Source organism: Anoplopoma fimbria, chromosome 20, assembly GCF_027596085.1.
Source record: "Anoplopoma fimbria isolate UVic2021 breed Golden Eagle Sablefish chromosome 20, Afim_UVic_2022, whole genome shotgun sequence".
Classification (NCBI taxonomy): Eukaryota; Metazoa; Chordata; class Actinopteri; order Perciformes; family Anoplopomatidae; genus Anoplopoma; species Anoplopoma fimbria.
Genome location: NC_072468.1, coordinates 10,820,075 through 10,841,116, shown reverse-complemented (window position 1 = coordinate 10,841,116; position 21,042 = coordinate 10,820,075). Strand labels below are relative to the sequence as shown.

At 41.5% G+C, this 21,042-nt stretch overlaps 3 protein-coding genes across 3 annotated transcripts in view; 1 reads left to right on the top strand and 2 right to left on the bottom strand.

The window, feature by feature from the left end:
• Positions 1 to 97: 97 nt before the first annotated feature.
• On the bottom strand, positions 98 to 3,553 carry LOC129109951 (transmembrane protein 42-like). The gene is made up of 3 exons (XM_054622103.1): positions 3,175 to 3,553; positions 1,731 to 1,877; positions 98 to 1,574 (listed from the first exon to the last, which is right to left on the bottom strand). The coding sequence occupies exons 1-3, from the start codon at positions 3,388 to 3,390 to the stop codon at positions 1,431 to 1,433; spliced, it is 507 nt and encodes a 168-aa protein (XP_054478078.1). The 5' UTR covers positions 3,391 to 3,553; the 3' UTR covers positions 98 to 1,430.
• Positions 3,554 to 3,859: 306 nt separating this feature from the next.
• kiaa1143 (KIAA1143 ortholog) lies at positions 3,860 to 6,609 on the top strand. The gene is made up of 3 exons (XM_054621884.1): positions 3,860 to 4,085; positions 4,472 to 4,622; positions 4,747 to 6,609. Exons 1-3 carry the CDS (start codon positions 3,972 to 3,974, stop codon positions 5,046 to 5,048), a joined length of 567 nt encoding a protein of 188 aa, XP_054477859.1. The 5' UTR covers positions 3,860 to 3,971; the 3' UTR covers positions 5,049 to 6,609.
• Positions 6,610 to 6,791: 182 nt separating this feature from the next.
• LOC129109289 (dolichyl-diphosphooligosaccharide--protein glycosyltransferase subunit STT3B-like) overlaps positions 6,792 to 21,042 on the bottom strand; it is a 49,258-nt gene continuing 35,007 nt past the window's right edge. Inside the window, exons 7-16 of the mRNA XM_054621319.1 lie at positions 20,563 to 20,709; positions 18,907 to 18,955; positions 17,926 to 18,080; positions 14,711 to 14,922; positions 13,590 to 13,777; positions 12,557 to 12,728; positions 11,302 to 11,475; positions 10,856 to 10,969; positions 10,491 to 10,700; positions 6,792 to 9,320 (exon numbers count right to left, since the gene is read on the bottom strand). Of these exons, the coding sequence (XP_054477294.1) occupies positions 9,240 to 9,320; positions 10,491 to 10,700; positions 10,856 to 10,969; positions 11,302 to 11,475; positions 12,557 to 12,728; positions 13,590 to 13,777; positions 14,711 to 14,922; positions 17,926 to 18,080; positions 18,907 to 18,955; positions 20,563 to 20,709 (1,502 nt within the window). The 3' untranslated portion in view covers positions 6,792 to 9,239. The remainder of the gene's footprint in view (positions 9,321 to 10,490; positions 10,701 to 10,855; positions 10,970 to 11,301; positions 11,476 to 12,556; positions 12,729 to 13,589; positions 13,778 to 14,710; positions 14,923 to 17,925; positions 18,081 to 18,906; positions 18,956 to 20,562; positions 20,710 to 21,042) is intronic.

The window sequence follows — 21,042 nt, the reverse complement described above, 5'->3', positions numbered from 1 at the left end:
TCAGTTTAGTCAAAGCAGGTCTGTAACTCCAGATGACCCTCATTGCACATTTAGGTTTATGAGTGCAAGTCGGGAGAAAATGAACCAGACAGTCAAGTCAAGTAAAGTCAGGTTTATTTATAGAGCATTTTTTTATTAAAACGTAGCCCAAAGTCCTTTACAAAGGCATCAAATAAAACACAGGAATGATAAAATGAAAACACAGACATAAATAAGAGAAAATATAAATAAACGCATGGAGTATCTTGATAGAACCAAGACACAACAGTATTGCACAAACAACTTAATAAAGTAAAAATCTGAGTTTGGTCAGGCATGCCTTTTGTGATAATAATTATTATAGGCTAAACTGGAAAAGAGAGGAGTCTTTGGACTGGTTTTAAAGTTGTCAAGGAAGATTTAACTGTGGCAAACCATGCAGTTCTTTAAAAACAGATGAATAAATATCTTCAAATCTATTTAATTGCAATAGTTGAGATGAGAGGGAATAAAAGCGTTAACTAAAATCTACAACATGCAGGAATGAAAGAGTAAATTCAATGAAGACAAATGGGTTGGCTGGACATCAAAGAGATGGATGTTAAAATCGCCTCAAATTAAAAGGTTAGTGACCATAAAGGACCAACATTCAGAGATTTCACAAATAAAAACCTTCTGTAAATGAGTGCACAAATCTAGGAGTTGACTGTTAAATCTTACACAGCGATAGTTTAAAACATCTTCATGCATCAGTCAACTTAAGTTTACAGGTAAATAGATTGTTTAAACCATAGCCAGGCCCCCAGTAAAAAAAAGAAAAGTATTTTTGAGGATACAGCTCAGAAAAAGAGCTGATTTCCCCGGGTCTTTTCCCAGGTTTCAGTAAGACAGCTGGAGCCGGGCACACACCACTTTTTTTCCTGCTATATTCCAGGGGTACATCCATCGTGTCTTTCATAGAGCTGAAACTCATCTTCAGTTAAATCCACTATAAAAAAATTCTGCATCAACAAAGTAGCGATAATGGCTTTTCCATGACATCACTGTCGCCATCTTCCAACTTCAGTGTTCTGTGTGAGAGACTGTGAACAGAGTCCCAAAGCTGCACACGGATACAGAGCGATAGGCGTCCTTTAATGTGGTGCACAATGGTCTCTTGATGGGACCCCCAAGAAAAATAAGCATGTACTCTGGGGAATTTAATTCCTCATTAGTTATGTGGTCAGCCAGGTGTTGCAGGTCTGAGGTTGGAATGTAAACACCAACCAGGACAAGCGAGGAAAAGTCCGGCGATGAATTCATTAGAACTGCATGTTTTCTTCATGTGAATGTACCATCAGCTCTGTGCCACATAGTCTACTGTTACATTAAGACACGTTGTCCATTATAAGCAACATTTCCACTTTAAAGTGCCAGAGAAATTCCATTATGTGTTTCCGTAAAGAGCTACGTTACTCGTCCTTTTTGCCCTCCTCCTGTGGGAGTGTCCGAGGTGTTGATCCGTGAAGCACCAGCAGTCCGCAGAGCGTCAGAGAGATTCCCGCCCACCACAGAGCAGCATGACTCTCTCCAAAAATCACCCTCCCCAAGACGGCCTGGACACACAGACAGAAGAGACTCGCTGTGAGACACAACTTGCTTAAATGATTTAAGCTGCCGTGTACATTTCTTTTCACAGGCTCAGTAGTGTTGAAACTGAATCAATAAAGTGAATAGCCTACGAGATCTCCATAATAGGTGGAAATGCTTACTGAGGAGATGAAGTTGGATGCGGTGGTAGTGACTGTGGCCCTGGCTGAAGAGGAGCAGTGTCGGAGGGCCTTGGAGAAGAAGGTCCACATGACGGCGTTGCAGGCGAACAGCAGGCCTCCACAGAGCAGCCGCAGGGGGATGTGGAGCTGCAAAGATTCAGGAAGCAGCAGTCAGCCACACAACCACGGATGGATGACAATTGTCTGTATGCGCTGTTTGTATATCACGTTTTTACCATTAGCTTATGTCAAAAGGACATGATTATAAAGACCAGCCACCCCTCATCTAATGGTGGTATGTTCCGTCTCCTCGAATTTGGCCTAACTTAAGCTGCGTTCCACATACTTATTATTTTTATTTTTAGTACATATTGCAGCAGCACTCACAAAGTGTGTACTGTTGCATGCAGTATGCATTCAATTGGGACATAATACTTCGTCATACCATGGCACCTTGAACTTTGACCCCTTTGCTCTAATTTCTGCTTCGCAAAGGATTGTGGGTCAGAATAGCCAGAAAAACATGCTGGCTTACATATTCGGCAAAGCATGACCAAATGTAGTAGAACATCCTTTTGGCATTCTGTATTTGACATACCATGTATTGGGACATACTAACTGTGCGTTCCAATGCCCATACCATTATATTATTTAGTAAGCCAGATAAATGTTTAGTATGTCCCATTACATGGTATGTCAAATGTGGTATGCCAAAAAAAACAGGATGATCTACTACATCCAGTCGCATTTTGCAGTATGCAAGCATAGACTGTATATAAGAAATGGACCTAATTGTCGTGAGGTCACCGATGAGTTTGTGGACTGCCATTTTTAGGCCTTGAGTTAGGCGATTTGACCATCTTGGAATACGGCCCAACCCATCTTGGTTTTTTTTGCAACAGATGAATGGACTTTACCATATTTGGAATGCGCAGGAATGACATAGAGACCTGTCAATCACAGTAAGACCTCCCTAAAGCATAATCTGATTTATGGTCTATTTGACTCTAAATGGACCATCATTTACTAAATGAACATCATGCTGTATTGAAGAAGACTTGAAACTAGAGATTGAGACCATAAACTCATGTTTACAATGTTTACTGAGGGAATAAATCAACTGAGAAGTAGAGTCATTTTCTCATAGACGTCTATACAATCTGACCTCCTTTTGGAACCAGAGGAGTCGCCCCCTGATGGTCAGTAGAGAGAATTAAGGTTTTAAGACACTTCCGCATCAGCTTCACGAGACAGAACCAGAGGTTGCCGCATGCAAACATGATGCGATAGGAACTCGTCATAAATCTTTTCCTGGTATACTAAATAGTATGCCAGTTTGGGGACTGGGACTCCAAGTTAGTTTACAAAGACCACAGGAGGGTTCCAGGGTGTTTTGACTGATGTGTTCGTCCATTGAACTGTAAGTACGTAAAGTTGGTCTCACCCAGTCACAGGCTGAAGTTCCACCGTGGGTTTGAGTCCAGACCTTGAGCCCCGACTCACACATCTCCCTCAAGTAGTCTGCACCGAGCGACAGCTTGGCAGACAACGAGGCAGCGGCTCCCAAAAAGCCCGCTATTAACGCACAAACAGACCCTGAAATCATGTTTGAATGACACTCGTAGTCCGAACCGGAATCTGTAGTAGTTACACCGCTCATAGAAGTGTCAAGACGTAAAGCATAAGTATGAGAAATCGTGGTAGAGATTTTTCAAAACAAAACCCTACTTTGAACCCGATAGCTCCGTAGCACAGACCTCACCCATGTTAAAGGCTTCGAGAACCAAATATTACAGACATTGAATTATTTTTTTGTCACTTTGAGAGGTATCTCCCGAAAATGTCGCCTTCAGGCGACAATAATAATAGTAAGCAAATAGTTAATCCAAAAAATAATAAATGCCATGTCAAAATCTTTTAAACCTTCAGTTGTCATCTAACTAAATCAAAACAAAAATGTTCTTCTGGTAAATTAATTACCACACGACGAAATGTACTCGTTTTCTACGCCGACAAAAATGTACCATTTTATTTTGAAAACAACTTCCGATCCCACTGTCGCCACCTTTACTTCACTTCTACGCATGAGCCAATTGCAGTCGCTTCTGAAGTCACGTGACCCGTAGCGGCTCATTTTAATGACGTATCCTCCTGTGTTTTGGTGAATACCTGTGCTTAACGAACAATCTGTGAAGGGCCTGTATTTCATTTGGGTGTTTGTGCCGTATTACTCCTTTTGCAATGAACAGAAGCAAGGCCAGCGGCGTGTCGTGGGTGAAGCCCGCGGAGCCGTCCTTCCTGAAGAAGTTTAAAAATGACGTCGGCTACAAAGAAGGACCGAATGTTGACACCAAGGTACGCGGTGGTTTGGCTAGTTCCTTTATCATTGAGCTAGCAGCATATGGCGTTAGCTAGCTTGAGTATAGGCCGTAGCGGTGGCTTTCTCTTCTAGCAGCTTTATGTGTTGTTGTATTGGGTTTCAGTGACCGTCTGCTGAATAACTACATCTCTAGCTTTGAATCAAGACACAACCTTTGCATTGGGCCGCCGAGCCGTCCATTCAAACTATTCGAAACGTGCAACACACCGCTGTCTCTTGATTGCTCTCATCCACTGATGTTATGTTCACCCAGTACGGTTATTGAACTTTGTTTTTAAACGGGACCAGCTGTGTCATAGGATGGGTGTCCGCTTAAGAAAACCCTCTTTGTCTTCATTTTATATCTCCTCCCCCCCCTCAGCGCCAGGCGATGCCGACACTGGATGACGACAGCGGGAGTGATCGAGATGACGAGCTACCTCAAGTTGTGGTTCTAAAAGGAGGAGACCTGACCGCAGAGGACGTGAAGAAGATCAAGGGCGACATGCGTCCTGGAGGTGGGGCAGAGAAAGGTGAGAGGGACTGAGCAATTTTTTTTTTTTTAATGTAAAGTGGGCTTTGTTTGTTTTACTAGACACGCAGAATGGTTCGGCCCAGTTGAATGTTTGTAATCTCATCATCCATCCTGTCCCACAGACGACGAACCTCCTCCCGATGGTAAAATCCTGTTCAAGAAACCAGCCAAGCGCTCCTCCTCAGACAAATTCCAGGGCATCACTGCCAGCTCCAGCAAAAAGAAGAAGAAGAGTGATGGGGTAGAGAAGAAGAGGAAGGAGGAAGAGAAGAAGAAAGAGGAGCAGCAGGAGGAGGATCAGGAGGAGGATCAAGAGGAGGAGGAGGAGAAGGAGGGGGAGAAGAAGGAGGTTAAGTCTGGAAAGACAGTCAAAAATAACAGCCTGCTGTCATTTGGAGGGGATGACGATGAAGATGAGGACTGAATGTTGCTGGTGAGGTGTTTCACTCTCTTTGACCCCTGTGACAGAGTGGAATCAAAGTGAGTGTTAATGGTAAAATGTTTCATTATATTGGCAAAACGGAACAGGGGAAACATTAAGACATTGTATTAACATATACTGTCTGCAGTTCATCAACAGTGTGCAGCCTGTCCATTCTGTAGTTGTTTTTTTAAAGGACAGTGCCACTATTTTTCCATGTCTAAGCCCACTGACTACTGCTCTGTTCATTTAGTACAAAATCAACTATCAGAGATTCAATTTGCTTCATCCATCAGATTGAGCATCTTGATTGCCCTGATTTAGGGTTTTTTCAACTCCACTTGGTACATTCGGAAATGATCAGACCGCATCAAACCGATAGTGTGCTAAACAGGAACAGTCAGGGCTGACTGACTGGAGGAAAATATCTAGCTCACAACTTCAGTACGAGACAACGCAAACACATCTTTGCCAAAAAGAAGTGAAGTGATGTTCACTTTGACTGTTTGCCTACCTCAAACAAGTCTCTGCAAACAGTGTTTATAAAAGCCCTTTGAGATATTTTTCTTTTTCAAAAATTGAGCTATACTGGTAAAGTTCTCCAAGTGGATTTTCAATACTGAAAGGAATGGACTCCCAATTAAAAACCTTTGGTCATCAGAAATGTAAGCAATTTGTAGTCAATGGGCTAAAACAGAGAAAAAAACCCCACCAGTTTGATCCTGTGTAATCCGTCCTTTTTCATCAAACATCTGGCAAGAGAACATCTGCAGTAGTCAGTGAAACGGAAAACGAGAGCAAGGCTGCTTTTGCCGTCTGAAGGTGCTCCTCAATACATTCGGTTGGCAGTTCAACACAAACTATGCAATTTATTCCAATAAATGGAAATCAAGCAACTCCAGGTGCAAACACAGGGAGATTGTTTGTGATTTAAATTGTTAGATTTTTTGCCAAATTTTACAAATTGTCAATAATCTGGTTGACTGCAGTATTTTGCAATAATCTTTTCTTTTTTTTTTAAAAGGACATTAAAAATAAAAAGACACATTTTTTTATCTTTTGACAAAAGAAAAGTAATATTCTTGAGGTTGAATCCAAACAGTGACACACTTTTCCTGTGCTCTTGGTGCCTTCCACTTTAGCAAACAATAAAGCAATGCCACAGACTCCGCCTCCTGTTACGTGGAGTCAGAACACATTTTAAAGATGCTCGTCATTTAAAGGCGAAACACCGTCCTCTCATTCATGTTAAGATCCTCGACCCCCGTCTGTCCGTATCTCTGTGGTGTCGTCACAACCGTGTGTTTGTTTTTTGCGAGTAGTGTGGAAGTGCTCATTGTAGTAATTTTCAAACACGTTCAATGATGTATTGAATGAATATATGTTCTAGCTTCGACAACGGAGCTGAAACAGTTTGTGTAGAAACCATGCATTTTTGTCAATGCGATTGTATGATCTTTTTTTTAAATGTGGATTTGTTTTTATTGTATGATCTTTTTTTTTAGAGAATGGTCGCGGCTGTAACATTTTAAAATATAAAAACATTAAAAACGACTGTACAACATCCTGTATCGTCAGCTTGATGTTTTCTTCGGGTCATAGTTGGACTGTACTGTGGTGTGTTCAGGTCTAGGTTGGGTATACAGAATGTCTTAACTGGCACTGAAAACGTACTGTGTGGGGAAAGATGCATTTGAAATATATAGGGTAAGTAGATGGATAATAACTGTGCACATGAGCGAAAGGAACTTTTAACAAACAGGAGTTTTATTTCAACCTCTTTATTCAAAAAAAGGCATGTTTCACTCTCACACCTGCATCCAGATCATTACAATTGATGGAAGAAACCTCGACTTAGAAAATCAAAAATCGGACGGGACTCTTGCATTTTCCTGATAGAACGCTGCCCCTTGCTTCAGCCATCGCAGCCTCCATCGTCCATGTAATAAATACACTCACTGCCTCTGAGCTCTGGAAATCATACACATTTTTTTGTTTGTTTTTTTCATTCTGTTAAGGCCGATGCTATCCTCTCCACTCGGGTTTTACATTCCTCAGACAAATCCTCACAACAGAATCAAAGTGGTTTCTTGGGATATCTTCAAGAAACGAGATTGAAGAGGATTTAAATGAGGGAACAAATTACAAATCATAACAGATCACTCATGTTGTATGAAAATATTACGCCACTCGTATGACAGAACAAAAGAAAAATGGTGTCAATTCAGCCAATTAGAAAGATTCCCGTTAGGGTTCGGTTAGATGGACTGACGGAGGAACTTTATTTCAACTGGAAGAGTGCGGTTTAAATGCTTCTGGGCTGCAGAAAGTGTTTTAAATTGAGTAAATGAGTGTTACACCTTAAATGTTTATTTTTAAAATGGTTACACTGGCAGAAGTGAGCGAAATCTTGCTTGTTAGGTTATGTTACTAGCAACAAAAAAGAAAGCACTTTCAAGTAGTAGTGACTCCCAGATGGTTTCTGCTCGCATCGCCGTGGCTCTCGATTTTACTCCAGTGCAATTTACCCTCAGAGCAAAAGCAGGCAGTTTAGTAAACCTGCATCCTGATAACTAAAAACCAACAGTCTGTTTCTCACCCTGAAGCTCAGAAATGCACGGGTTTGCACTTCCTTGACGTGACCTATTCTGCTGGGAGTGATGGATGGATTCTGCTGGACTGTGGGAGCGACACATTTCCTAACTGTCAAAGATGCTTTAGGTACTGCATTCTTCAAAGATATGTAATTGTGTTATAAGGACTGAGTTGCAAGCTGAACACTGACGGTCTCTCGTAGCTCTGACTCTGTCCTGAGTTTCAGTGCAGGTCGACATTGTATGAATAATACAGATAGGAATAACGCGCACCAGTTAAAAGATTTTCTGGTTTGGGTCAAGTTGAGTCTTTCTATCAGTTAAGATAATATTATACTAGTTTTAGTCATTGCTCAGATCCAGAGGAACGGTGACATCACAACAACAAAGTCTGAGAGGAGAGAAACACAGCGTTGGATCAAAGAGCTGCATAATGTCTAGTTTGCCCGTGTAACAAACTGGTAGTAATGGCTTTTTTTAAAGGAAGTGAACGTTTATGAGGCATGAATGATCTTAGGAAAGACACTATCCAGTTTATCCAGGTTTTATGGGAACTGTAGTATCCAGTGTTTCTGGAGCTTGACCCAAGCTAAAACTAAAAGTCATGTCGCTCAAATTTGGACAATTTTAACCCTCTTTGTGAGTCCCCTGACTATGATAAGCTGCTGGAGTAACCCTTTAATTAGAAAAAAAATGACAATGTTCCTTCTTTGTAGAGGAAAAACTGTGTGGCTGAACGACTACGACAAGTACAGTGGATTAAAGTTGAACCAGGAAGTAAGTCTTGTGTTCTGAGGTTTCAGCAATTAACTTGCAGAGTAAAACATTTTTTTTCTTTTTCTGAAAGAAACTACCAAAAAATGGACCAAGTTGCAATAAACAGGAATAACCCTTTGAAGAATTGTGTCTTGTTCTAAAAAAAAAAAATGTATCCTTTCTCCTTGTTGGCACATATGTGTACATGCATGTTCCTGTTAATAATGGAGAGTTTAAAGGAAATTAAACACATGAGAAAAAAATAAAAAATAGAAGTAGGCTGGTACATTTGAGTTTCTCTCCTTTTCAATGACATTGAATATCTATGAAGATTAGAAACGCCATCCCAGTCATCCTAAAGTCACTCTTTGCCTCAGTGTGATCAGGTGTGGTGTTCAGGGCTGATGGGGGATGTGTGTACAACAGTGGTCTGTTTTCTGTGTTTCTATCCCAATGATGCAATGCATAGAGCAGTCCCAGACTGAGTCCCTGCTAGAAGGACAGCTAATCTCTCTCTCTCTGTCTCCCAGCACATTCAAGTACAAAAAAGAAAAGCGGGTCAAAGGTCACAGTTCCTCAGGGGGGTTTAAAAACCAGCGTGGGGTGGATCTGGGACTAGCCAACGTCTCACCTTGACCCCGCTTATCAGGTCAAACGTCGGCTGGGGGTTGGACACATTCTCTTAGGCGGTGGTAACATCTCCACCTCTGGTGTTCCATGTTCATCTCGATTGGTGGATTTACTGTTGCTGCTTGTTTTTTTTGTTGAAAGTTTTTTTGTGTTTATATTTTTTTTTTCTCCTCTCCCGTCCCACAGTGTGTGCCCTCGGTTGGTGGTGGACTTTCTATAAAGATTTCTTGGTCAGTTTCCTGCCCTTCTTGAGGGAGAGCTTGTTCTTGATGAAGCCCCGCTTCCTCTTGGCCGTCTGCAGAGGGGAGAATGAGCAAAAAAATATATCAGGGCTAGCTTTGACTCTCTTCAGTAACAACTTCAGTTTCAGAGGGCAAATACATTTGATGCAAAACTAGATTAACCTTTCTTTTAGAAGTATAAGTAAGAGTTCTTCTTTACTTTATCCATATAAATAAATAAGACCTCTCAACTCCTAAACTTTCTTCTGTAATCGAAGTTCATTTTATTTAATATTCTTGTTTTGTTTTTCACTTATTGGTTACATGTTCTGACTATTCATATTCATCAACATGAATCCCATTAGTTTGTGACTGTGACAAGAATTGTTAAACCTGTGCAAGATAGGCATATCGTTGTTTTCACGGACGGCCGAATGGTGCGTCACTTTAAATGTTACTGCCCCAAGGAATTGTGGGGCGGCATTATCATCTTTCCTTTGGTAGAGGATGGTCCAGTGTATCCTATGCTAAAGGAGCTAATAAAGGAAGCATTGAAGCACCTTTCCTTAACATTTAGAGAATTAGAACAGCACTTATCATGGCGGCCACTTTTGGATCATTTCACTCAGTTAGGAACCTTCCTAAGCAGAAAAGACTTTTCAACCGCAGCCCAAGTGGACATTAGTGTCAAATTTAAAGAGAACTGGTCCAGACAGGCAACCCCAAAAAAACACATAAAATAAAACTGTGTAGTTGTTAATGTACCTTTTAGAAATGAACAGAGAGGTTTTATCATTGGGAAAATCCCAGTCCAAATCTCAGTGGGCCCTATTGCAGGATTAAAGTGTCTATAAGAAAAACTTGGCCTTTTTTTGCACTTTGCAAATGGATCCTTACTTTATCTTGATAGTTTCATGTCAACAATCAAGTTACACAAAAGATACTAGGCTTCAATATCAGATCATGAGGGGAAAAAACTAAACAGCTTTTCAACAACTATACAAGAGGGGCTCAGGCAATAGCTCTGTAAAAATTGAAATTCATTTTGCGTATCCGAATCATATCTGAATAATGGATTTGTTTATATCCAAACCGCATAGTGCACACAGTTGTTTTGGCTCCAAGTGTTTTTTCAAGTGGATAAACCTTCTGAGTCATTCTCAGCATGACTTCTGCTTGGACACCATGACACAGACATGGCTGCTGTGACGTTCCTGCTGTGTTAGTCTGGACTCCGTGCTTACCTTTTTGGAGGTGTACTTCTGCTTGGTGGCGTCGGCGCCTCGCAGCTTGTGCTCCACGCGGTCCCTGTTCTCCTGCTTTTTCACCTTATAAATCCTGACCAGCCAGTGCTCTGAGGTGAAGGCCTCCTCCAGGTGCTTCAGCTTTATGTCCTTGTTGCCGATCTCGGCGTTGCGCGTCCGGTCGAAGCCCGGCGGCGTCCGGAAGTCCAGCTGAAACAGAGACGAAGACATGATGAAGTTGTTTGTGTCTAAATCCTATTTGTCCTATTGTAAACTATTTTGTCAGTGGTCTTTGCCATCAATTATTGCATCAGTTATGGAAGTACACAGTGCAGTGCAGATAAGTGTTGCTGATGATGACGTACCTGCATTTCTCCAAAGCGGTAGTAAGACATTTTGTACATAAGGCAGTTGAGCAGCGTCGGGGAACCAGCTTTGTCCACTCTGAACTCTCCCTGCGGTGTAAAGTAGTCACTTTCCTGTGTTGAGAGGAAACAGAGAGACAGATGGAAGGAGACATAAGTGAATTCACACACACACACACAGACACTTTGATCTATGATTTTATTCAATTTCGCACCCAAACAATTCGGCCCACAGACTATTGATTTCCCTCAGCAGTTCCCTCCCTCAGAGAGAGAGCATTAAACATTCATATGAATTCCACTTAGCAGGCATCCGCCGTCTCTTGGATAAATATTTCACAGCTGCAGAGCGCTCCCCTTCTCCTATGTTACCAGAAAAAGTGACTGAGATACAGTGTGTGTGTGTGTGTGTGTGTGTGTGTGTGTTTGTGTGACGCCTCTCTCACCCTGATGTCCCTAGGATGCTCCCCCTCTGCGATGCGCACCATCCACAGGAACTTGTTGATGTCGTCTCCCGAGTAGCCGATCACCCCGCCGAAGATGATGAGGACGTAGTCGACGTCCAGCGACCTCATGATCTCATATGCTGCCGTCTCATTGGATGACATGGCTTTGCCCACCTGAAGGAACACGAAAAATCAGCTGTTTTACAATCCTAAGTGAATATTAATAGGGCCACTCTGTTGATTTTACACTTTGCTGAGCTTTGTCAGGTCTGAGAAAGTAGTTCTGTAATAGATCTGAGAGCTTCACCTATATTAGTGACTGAAAGTCAAGTTCACTGTCCAGTTTTTAAACACCACTTTCACTGGTGTGCAGTGCACTGTGGTGATACAACGTTGTGTCCACTTGGTGGTGCAATGCACCTAAGACCTAAAATCAATCAACACTCTGAGTTCCACAAAGTGATTGAACAAAAAAACTCAACCAGGGCCTGTCAAATTATGTAAACATGGAAAGAGCCAAAGTCAACAGTAGTAAGAAACATCCAAAGAAAAAAACAAAAAAAACAAGGCTCCAACAAACAATTGTCATCGATTTGCATTGGGATCTTTGCCACGTTATATCTAAAGTGGTTTAATTGGGTTTTTAAGGATTGAGACCAATCACACACTAGCTTGTTAGTAATTGCAAAGTCACACGTCATATTTCTTGGCATTTGTTACATGTTTCAATTTTGATTAATGGTCGAATTTGCACCGGGCACATGACATGGTTGGAAATAGTGATTTCAAAATAGTTTTACACACGTGGTTCAACATCGTCAAACGTATCTGGAAAGTTTCGTATTGAATGGGCACACATTTTCTGTTTAATAGTCTGATTTGTATTGTGCCATGCTCGTTTGTTATGAATGTTCAATATTCAATGTTCAAATCAGAAATCAAATCTCACCTTTTCAGAACTGCTTTTAATGTGTGAGGAATGCTGTGTGTTCTACATTTTTAGTGTGTAGCTCTTAATGATGATTTTAAATGTCTGTAAAGCATCTTTGAGAACTTTGAAAAGCGCTCTATAAATAAAATGTATTATTATTATTATTATTATTATTATTATTATTATTATTATGTGTAGCGCCCCCTCATGGTCCAACTGAATGAAAGTTCCACAGGTTGTGTATTACTCCCCATGACTAGTAAAGTCAAGTAAAGTAGTAATCCACATGTGTCAGATGGGATTAAAAAGCACAGCAGCACTCACCAGCGCTATGTGACTGTTGTTCCACGTGTTGTTGTCCACCAGCGTGGTTCTGTTTGCCATGCCCGCTATCTGGTAGCCGTAGTCCCACCAGGACATCACTCTGGCATGCTCGTCCGTGTTCTGCCTCAGCCAATAGTATGCCTCCCTGAAGTCGTCCAGGATGTTACGGGAGCTGGTGGAGAAAGTAAAAGGTCAGGTAGGTAGAGGATAAATCGTAAATATGTGTTTAAAAGGGCCAGTTAACCAAAATATCAAAAATGCATTTACACTACACGTAATAGTACTTATCCAAGCAGATAGTTTGTTTTATGTGCATTTGTCTCATGATATCCTGATTTCTAAAACCAACCCAGTAGAAAGCAGATAGATTGGCTTGGGGGCCCCTGATTAACAGCCGATTGTTAAGGTGACTGTTATAAGAATTTCTTGTTGTAAATCCTGAGTGAAAAATAATACATTACATTTATTTTTAAATCCTGCTCCCTTTATAGTGTCTGCTGATACCAATCTGATCGGATTTCTGTTAATATGTTTTTGTTCCGCTAATGCTTAATATCTGTAAAGCAATGTAAACATGTTTGACAGCATAATAGCTTGGCTTGAAGATAACCTGTGGTACAGCTTTTGTGTGATGTCTGTGGAGAGAGAGTGTCAGTGTGGACCAGCTGTGACAGGAAGGTTTGAAAAAGACTTAGACAGACTACAACATGAACAAAATAGTTTAAACCCACAACAGAATGATGAGGGAGAAAGATGCAGAACCATCTGTTAGGTACTAAAAGAGACCATTACTTCAGTAGAAAGTCTAAATAGTTATAACATGGTCTGCAGGGTGCTGGGTACACAGCTTCTGGAAAGATGCAAATTTTACAATGGCATTTTTTCATTGCTGTGAGATTCAACAAAACACCACTGTATTAGAGTGAGGTGGATTTAGTATCTGAAAACCTACATCTACATGGCTACATCTCTCACAAGGAAATTGTTTGTTGTATACAAATATATATTAACACATCTATAGTATTATTCTCACCCGTCGTGGTTGTATGATGCCAGCACCACACTGGGGCTGGAGTAGGCGTTGCTGGTGACCCAGGTGCAGTGGACGGCGAACATCATGAGCAGCATCAGCATCAGCATGGTGACTATGGACTTGATGTTTGGGCCCAGGCCCTCCTCGGCCTTCTCCTGCTCCGACACGTGTTTGCGCACCTTACCGGCCTGCAGGGGGACGGCAGAGCACACACCGACGGGAAACCATGAGTTAAAGCTTACTTAAACTCTAACAAGAGTTTCTCCATCAGTCCCACTGTATCCATTTGAAAGAAAAGCAGCAAAAGGATGACAAAAACATTGGACAGCAGTGATTTGGTTTCACTGAGGAGGAAGGAGGAGAAGGAAGGTAATGAGGATGGAGCTTGATTTAGCGTTTTAATCACAGATACCAGAACACAATATCTTCAATTGAAAAAAATATATATTTCTATGAGATTCATCCAGCATGACAAGCTCTGCTGTTTATAGGGTCCAGATAAATGATTGTTTTTGTTCCACTTATATTGAGATTTTATGCATTTATTAAGTTAAGTCCCTGTGTTGTGGCCTGCTGGTTTGATATCAGAAGATGGGAAACTTTTCATTGCGTTGTGTTGACCATGGGTCTACAAACAACAAATGCTTGGTGGCTAATGAAGTGGTTATAAATCAAGTGAGAAGTAGACTACACACAATCAGAGCTCTTTTTGCAACCAGAGGAGTCTCCCCTGATTGATGGCCATTAGACAGAATGCAAGTTTGAGACGTTTACGCATCAGCCTCACTTCTCGGAACCAGAGGTTCCCGCCGGATTGGTTCAAGAGCTTAACTTGACCACACAATTTTGTCTACGCCCGGGTACCATCTCCGGGGAAAAGGAAAGGCTTGATTTGTGGCAAAACATAAGTGCGTCAACCGTACCAGGAGGAAGATAGCGCTTTAGTTTTTTTAGTTGCTAAGCTTGGAGAAAAACGCAAAGCGATCCGGTTGTCTTGGCAACAGTGGCGTCAACTACAACATCTTTCAGCATCATGTCTTCCACTGCAACATGAACGTCAATGTACAGAGCGGTAACACATCAAACAACAGGACATCTTGTACGTTCTGACGGAGGCTAACCTTGTCGTAGAGGTTGCCGGCGTTCTTCTTGTCGTCCTCGTCGCTGCTGTCCTCGGCGGGCGGGCTCTGCCTCTTCATGTCGTCTCCCAGATAGTGCTCGAAGACACTTGAGAAAGCCACCGCCGACAGCATGCACACCACCGGGGTCAGAGTCAGCATCAGGCGCACCATCACGCCAGCAAAGTAAACAGCGCTGATGGCATACAGGGCCACTGTGTGAGGAAAAGCAGAGAGAGAGCGGAGAGAGAGATACCCGGATGTTACAAACCAAGCCTGGTAAGTTTGATCTCATTTTAAATACAACTTGACTTATTCAATTTACTTTAATTTAAAACTGTCCAGTCGTATTATGGGTACACCGACTCCCTGCTCTGCTGTCTGACAGCGACCTGAAATTCATGCATGCTTTTTTCCCCCTTGTTTGCCGCTGCTTAAGGCCGATCTCACTGGCTTTTGTAAGCAGGCTCAAAGCAGAAAATGTAACGGCAGAGAGAAAAGTACACATTATGAAACGCTAACCCAAATGGGTTTGAGTTATCAATGTAAGGGGTTTTAAGCTGAGCCGAGATCAAAGAGTTACAGTGAAATGATCAGGATACAACAGGTGGAGAGCAAGAAAGAGATGAACACCAAATACTGACAGAGATAAAAGTAAGCAAGGAAACAAGAAAACAGTGCAGTGGGGGGGGGGGACTGGGCTCAGTGGAGAGCAGGGTCGTCCCCCAATCAGAGGATCGGTGGTTCGATCCCTGGCTCCGGCAGTCCATGTCGATGTGTCCTTGGGCAAGACACTTAACCCCAAATTGCTCCCGCAGGCTGTTCCTGCGGTGTATGTATGTGTATGAATGTTAGTTAGGGTCCTGATGGTCAGGTGGCACCTTGCATGGTAGCTCCTGTCATCAGTGTATGAATGGGTGTGAAAGGGTGAATGATTAGTAATGTAAAAGCGCTTTGAGTGGTCGGAAGACTAGAAAAGCGCTATACAAGTACAGTCCATTTACCATTTACTGGACTTTCTGTAGGAAAGTAAAAACTGACTGACCTCGACATAATTAGCCAATTTTAGCTGATCATAGATTATATTGGTGTTTAAATGTTTCGGCTGAGAAGTTAAAAGGAATTGCAGTATAGGAAGGCTTTTCTGTAGCTTGCGTTGAATAGACAGAACCAAAATAGCAACAGGATATGAACACTGACTATAATATATAAATAAGAATATAAATCGCCTACATAAAGAATTCCAATATGTTATTTTCATGAGCTACTCTCTCCCCTCCTGTCCATGGAGCTGCTCCTTAGACAATGAATGGGAGACTGATTAAGTTTTTGTTCTTTTTTTATTCCCAAATGAGCTTTATTTTATTTTATTGTAGTGTTGTCAGTTACAAAATTAGTACCATATACTTCTCCTGAGCACTCTCAGTGTAATCTAGAACATCTTCCAGTTCATTGTCTATGGATCCCCTCACTTTACCTTGATGACATCACAAGTTAGAGATTTAAAACTCTAATTTGGGGATTTGGGAGGGTTGTTCATGTTTGCTCATACTTTTGGACTGTCTTAGAACGTAGGAATAACATGTATGAATTTTGAAAATTGGCATAGTTCCCCTTTAATGTTCAGTTATCATGGTTCTAACTTGAAAGTACAATCCCCAACTCATGGTTGTATGCCTCTGCCAACCAGTCAAGTTGAAGTTTACAGTCATGTCAGCCAAAATGTCATCATTGTAGTGTTGTCATTTAGACAGATTCATGACAAAGTAAGGCAAATATAACGATGCGTGGGAAATAAAGAAAAGGGAATGGGGGAGAAAAAAAAGTCTGTGTGACACCTATGGAGACAAAGAAAGAGACGAATACACAAACAGACAAATGGCCACACACCGCTGCTCACATAAAGAAATCCATGACGGACGCTGATGACAAATTCATTATGAACTAATATGGCCGACATGAGAGAGTAGCTGCTAAGATAGCTGCTACCCTCTAGTCTGTCACAAGAGTTATTAGATGCTCATACACTCACAGGGATGTTTCCATTTAGTATTGTTTCAGGAAATCATTCTGATTTCCAACAACTTGTATTTTTTTGTCACAGCCCAACTGAATGTACAGCTTTTTAGAGGAAAATTCAAGCACTTTTAATGTACTCGAAGCCTTTATTGTTACAACTAAATTGTTACTATACATGCAAAAAAACGAGTTTACAGAATTATTTTATAACCACAGCAATTAATGTATGTTGTCACGTTGTTTATTTTAATAGCTGTTTATATCAACTTTGGATCAAGATTATTGAATGCTCGCTAATATCCAGAGTAAGGGATCAAGTCAAAACTTATCTAGCAGCAAACGACAGCATGGTATGTTGCTAAATCTATATAGAAAAAGAATCCACCTGTTCTTTAGTCGCTGATGAGCAGGTACAATAGCTAGTTCAATACTTTCAATTTGTATTTGATGCACATCGTCAAAAGTCGGAGGACTCACACGCATTCTGAGAGCAGATGGTTGGCCCTTTATATTTCTGAACCAATGTCAGTCGCTCTAATCCCTGTCCTGTCCGCTACACGTATTTATGTGAGTGACTGTGTAGATGAAACACCAGGTTATGTTAAAAATCTCATGTTAAAGATACATTTATTGCTTTCATGTTTCTTCTGAAAACGTGTTTCTTTTAAAATTTAGAAAGTTTCATAGTTTGCTTCTTCATAATCTAAAGTCACATGAGCCGGCCTTTTGGAACTCTGTACTGTTGCTACGGCGCTAACAAGGGTTCAAACTGTAACGCTGTATTTTGATACAGCCAAGACCACCATCTTTAAACAGAAAAAGGGTGATGATCTCCCCTACGTATAAGTTCCATTCTACTTAACGGTTTGCAAGGTCAAGAATGTGATGAATGATAAAATGTGTAATATACAGCATGTTATTAAAGTAAGATTTCCAATGTTATCATGTCACTTATATTGATAGTGATGGTGCTACAGCTAAAGTTCATTGTCTCCACATTCACCACAACAACTACATCAAACACTCAACAAAGGCTGCCTTATACTGTATATATATATATATGTAAGCCTTCAATGCTGGAACAGTCTGATTGTATTTATAGGAGAAAATTGTGAACTATACAAGTTCCACGACCTTTGCCAATCACAGTGTTCTCAATTTGAAAGTAAAAGTGCTCCTTCCAGGGATGTGGCTCTTACCGAAGACGCGCTCGTCGTTGATGTTCTTGATGCAGAACCAGAGGCCTGCTGGGAAGGTGCAGACCAGGATGTGGAGGTCGAAGAAGAAGGACACCCAGGTGGTGGGCTGGTGCTCGGAGACCGATGCTATAATGGGTATGTGGATCTTAGCATAGCTGTGGAGAACATGGACAAAAGTCAGAGAGCATAGAAACAGTACGGTTAGGCAGAGGAGGAGATAAGGAGGTCTTTTTGATGACAGTATTGATCTTGGGAATGTATCATTAGTGTAAAACAACCCTTGTCTTTAAGATAAAAAAATATAATGTACCTTGTATTCCACTTCCCTCTCTCTAAAAGAACCACTCTTAATGAAAGTGGGCGAAAAATCAAGTTTGGCTGATGTCCGTTATCTTGGCTCTGATTATCACCTCATTACTTTAACTGCACTGCTGCAGAACTTAACTCCCTTTAAAAACAAATACTCCAGAGGGTGCACCAACACAAAAAACAAACGTGCACATACCCTAAGTGAGAGTTTTAGGGATTTACAGCTGATGCATTTTGTCAAGATGTATTTTAGAGACTTAGAGAGATTTATATGATTGGGCTGGCTGACTGACTGACTGACTGACTGACTGACAGTGACCATGAAAATATTTAGTGCAGTCTTCTTGGTGTACTTGATATGCATTTGATTTCTAAAAAAAAAAATTTGAAAGGTAGAAATAGGTCACAACTTTCTAAATCATTATCCCGAGCATGTGTTTATTAAACAGGTGGACTAAATCAAAATTTGGATTTAAGTTGGAATAAATCAACCAGCTGGAAAAAGATCTGTAATGAAATTCACTCCCACCCCGCCACTTTCTGTGTCATACAGTTTAACAGATTTAGAGGCAAATGTGCTACCGTACATAACTCAAATCTCATGATCATCAGCTCTGCTCTAAGGTACTTTGTTCAGTGAAAAAGTACAAGATATGAGCTGGGAGGACTTACCCAGTATCCCAGAGGGAGTAGAAGCGCCCACTCCATGGAGCGATGTATCCTGAAGGTCACACACACACACACACACACACACACACACACACACACACACACACACACACACACACACACACGTTAGAATATACTCACAAGTCCATCTAAACAAACACACACTCACATACACACACCGACAACCCAGCGGTCTGTGTACTCCGTTGCGCATCAGGGGGCTCACACTAATTGGCCACGCAACATTCCTCCTGCATGTATCGATCACATGATTACTCTCTAATGTGTGTGTTTTGCGGACGTGATGAGCCGTAATGAGCTCGGCGGTGCAAAGATGAATGAGGACACGGAGGAGGCTGAATCAACACTAGCAGGTGGTCCTATAACACACACCGATAATAGATGTGTGATGTCGGCTGATTCTAATCAGAACCAGCACGTTGTATCTTAAAAGGATAAGCCTGGTTAACAAACTGTGTACTGACGTGTGTGTGTGTGTGTGTGTGTGTGTGTGTGTGTGTGTGTGTGTGTGTGTGTGTGTGTGTGTGTGTGTGTGTATCACAGACGCCTGATGTAATTTCTTCCTTTATGATATGGAGCTCCACTGTCATCCACAAACTATTACAAACACATGAATGAGCCACTCCTTAGCGCTGGCTGACATGTTCCTTCATTACCATCAACACACACTGTAGTTTATCTTGACTCAATCTTGAATAGATCGTCCTGCTGCCCTAAATGTGCATTAATCCACCGCTGAAAATAGTCCCAAACGAAATTATTCAATAATCCAAGGACAATTTATGATAAACAATGTGTGCCCAGATGTTTTAGGAAATTGCTTGCGTATTGATTGAAGCTCATCTGTATAATGCAGGACTATTATCTCTGACGGAGTAACGAATCCATCATTAAAATAGCTTTTCTTGTGAATGTTTCAGTGTCTGTTTGAATCCATAACCAACTCTCAACCAATCACACAATCAGAACAACAGTTCAACCCCTCAGTTTGAGTCTGATACACCAGTCTTATAAGACTCTTCCCTCTCTGTATTTCTGACCACAAGTAGCCAGACTTGGGTGCGTTTTTCCCCTGAACAGTGTATTTTTGCAGTGTTTCTGAGTAGCAGCGACTTGGGTTTGTGACGCAGCTATGTACTGCAGGTGTACTGCTCAGAAAACCAAGGAAGGGCAATGGGCCATCCATCCAAACAGGTATGTTTGTAACAGGGACCGCTGTATAAATGAAGCAACCAGAGCAGTTGCCTTTGATCAGGTAGAACCGGCCAGTCAATGAGAAAATCAAACAAACAATATGAGACACAAGACAGTGAAAAGCTTCCAGAGTAAATCCGTTGTGTACACAGCTTTGTTTCTGTTCTCACATTGGAAAAAAATGTAAGTGTAAATCCATATTAGTCATTACGTTTGCGCGGCACATTCTCCCACTCTATTGAATGTGGAACCAGGGGACCAGTCAGCTTTACTTTGAGCATAGAAACAGTGTGGTGTGCATCATTCAGCTTTGTATTGGAGACGCTAAACGGAACAAAATAAGAATAACTAACCATGTGGTTGCTTCAATTTCAAGTCTAAATTTGTACAAATGCACGAGAGCTGTTCAGATAGATGAGCTTCTAGGAGCCGCCGTGAACCGACCTGTGTATGTCAGATAGATGACGGAGAGGAACACCACTCCGGCGGCCAGAGAGACTCCCAGGAAGAACAGAGTCTGGAACTCCTGCTTGGTCAGTCTGTCCTTCAGGTACTGCAGGAAGGCGTAGACCTGGAGCAGCACAAACACCCCTGCAGAGATACGGCACAAAGATGATTTATAATATACTCGTGGTTCAAGCAGTAAATATCAGCTATCTATTTAAGCATATTTAAAACCCCTTTTCGGCATGCTTTTCATTTGAACCAATTGTTTTTTATAAAGAAATGAGTATTTAACAACGATCAATGCCTTGGTATTGTGTATGTCCAAATGATTTATGGCTTCTCTGCTGGCAATATCCGAGTCTGCACTTTGACTTTATATCTACTTGACTTTTATTGTCCTCCACGGCAACAGTGGCACTGCCAAGCCGCTGTGGGCACTGATGTAATGAGAACGGTCTCAGGTGAGCGGTCCAGGAC